This window comes from Triticum aestivum, chromosome 3A (assembly GCF_018294505.1).
Source record: "Triticum aestivum cultivar Chinese Spring chromosome 3A, IWGSC CS RefSeq v2.1, whole genome shotgun sequence".
NCBI lineage: Eukaryota > Viridiplantae > Streptophyta > Magnoliopsida > Poales > Poaceae > Triticum > Triticum aestivum.
This window is the reverse complement of record NC_057800.1, coordinates 691852495-691854770: the sequence shown is the minus strand read 5'-3', so window position 1 is coordinate 691854770 and position 2276 is coordinate 691852495. Positions and strand designations below refer to the sequence as shown.

General features: G+C 46.9%; 1 protein-coding gene across 1 annotated transcript; it reads left to right on the top strand.

Moving 5' to 3' along the window:
* Positions 1-626: 626 nt before the first annotated feature.
* Positions 627-1948, top strand: LOC123057164 (F-box protein At5g07610-like). Its single transcript, XM_044480275.1, has 2 exons — positions 627-1825; positions 1891-1948. Exons 1-2 carry the CDS (start codon positions 759-761, stop codon positions 1946-1948), a joined length of 1125 nt encoding a protein of 374 aa, XP_044336210.1. The 5' UTR covers positions 627-758.
* The last annotated feature ends 328 nt before the right edge of the window (positions 1949-2276 follow it).

The following is a 2276-nucleotide window of genomic DNA, read 5'->3' as shown; positions in this document are numbered from 1 at the left end:
ATGATGTGCCATTAGTAGTTTAAACTAGTAATGGCGCACTGTGAGGCGGTGCGCCATTAGTAGTTTTGCAAAAAAAAGAATAAAAAAAATTCAGTACCGGCGCACTCCCTGTCTGGTGCGCCATTAGTATGTATGTAAAAATGAAAAAAAAATTATCACTAGTGGCGCACCTGTTTTCTGGTGCGCCATTAGTGTCTTCCATACTAATGGCGCATCACCAACTGGTGCGCCATTAGTATATAGTAGTGGTGCACTGCCTCCCTGGTGCGTCATTAGTGTCAATCCTATCTATAGCCCTTTTCCTAGTAGTGGTGGTCTACGGAATTGGATGTAATTTTTGTTACTTCTCATAGTTCTTTGTACACCCATGCTGTTTGATGAAGTAGATTGGAAGTTTTTTCAAAAATTAAATAAGATAAAAATTGCCAATGTTTTTCTTCTTTTGTTTTCGTGAGGGGCTGGTGGTTTCTTGCTGTGACACAATTTTCGTCTGCAAATCCATAAGCGATGTACGAATTGAAATAGAAGTCCGTCTACTTGTACGTTTCGACTCATATACGGCCAAGATTTAAAGATAAAACCCCAGATACAGGCCTCATCGAGACATACGACCTACCCCTCAACAGAAAGGCATACGATCTCGTCTTTCTTGTTCCACCTCCGTTTCTCGCCGCCGCGGAGCAAGCAATTGGTAGGTTCTCAGGCTCACCGGTGGGCGGGTCTCCAGTCTTCCGTCCCAAACTGCAGGCTGGCTGGCGATGGTGCCAGGGAGCTCCAAGAAGAAGAGGGTCACGGAGAAGAGCACGGAGAAGAGCCCGGTGTCCGAACTCTCCGACGACCTCCTCGTTGAGATCATGTCCCTCTTCCCGTACAAGTCCACCTGCTGCTGCAAGTGTGTCTCTAGGCGATGGCGCGACCTCGTCTCCCACCCCGACCACCGCAAGAAGCTGCCCCAGTCAACCCTCGCCGGCTTCTTCTTTGAAACATACGACATAGCTACCCATCAGGGGTCTCGCGAAACATGCGACATAACTAGCCATCAGGGGTCTCGCCGCTACCAAAGTGTCTCGGGGAACTGGTGCCCTCGCATCAACGCCTCCCTCTCGTTCCTGCCCAAATGCGAGAGACTTGACATTATGGACTGCTGCAATGGTCTCCTCCTCTGTCGCTGCTGGAAGAGCAGTGATGGCAAGATGATGGATTACGTGGTGTGCAATCCGGCCACTGAAAAATGGGTGGTCGTGCCTGCCACCAACTGGTCCAGCAAGCTTTGGGCCATTCGCTTGGGGTTCGATCCGGCCGTCTCATCCCACTTCCATGTTTTTGAGTTCGTACATGCTTTTGTCTTGGATGCAGCTGACCGTCGTAGAGACATTGAAGTGGTGGGGGTCTACTCTTCCAAAGCTGGAGTTTGGACACATGAAAGTACTAGGAACCTTCTAGTTGATATATACTTCTTTTCACCCAGCGTATTTTTTGGCGGAGTGATGTATTTATCTTCCTATGATAATTTGGTCATAGCAGTCGACATGGAGGGAAAATGTAAGGTCATTCATACTCCTACACCACGCGATGGTTGTGGTGCTTTTGATATTTCTCTATCACAGGGACGAGTGTATTTGGCAAATCATGGTGATTCTGAAGTATCAATCTGGGCTCTTGATGATTCTAGTACAGGGAAGTGGGCCTTGAAGAACAGGGTCAGCCACTTGCAACTGTTTGAAAAAGAGTATCCATCAACGCATGATTACAATGTTATCATCCACCCGGAAGACAATGCAATAATAGTGCTATGTTTACAATTGCACATGGGGGGCCAATCAAAGTTTTGTCATACAATATGGATTCTAGGGAGCTGCATTTTATGTCTGATCTTGGATGGTATTGCAGGATTCCTTATCTTTCATATGTTCCTTTGTTCTCAGAGTCACTCACAGATGCGCACTAGAAGTCTTAACCGAGTAGTGCTTCTCAAAAATGTAGATGTGTTGAGTCGACCTTTGTCAAGTTGTAATTGTTTCTATTGGCGCTTGAATGCCCTTATTTACCCTGAACGCGGATTTTTAAGCATATGTGTCAAGACCCGTTATCGTGGAATTTGTCTTAGGCCCATGGTCTCAAGATTCGCGAAGACAGGGTTAAGCTTAAGCATCATCATTCTAGCCATCGCTTTCGATGGTCAGAGGTTGCCGTTCACATAAATGGCCCTTCGCCCTTTTCTCCACCGATCTATGGGTTTGATTCGATCTTGCGCTCCTTGGTTCGGGGAAGTCACT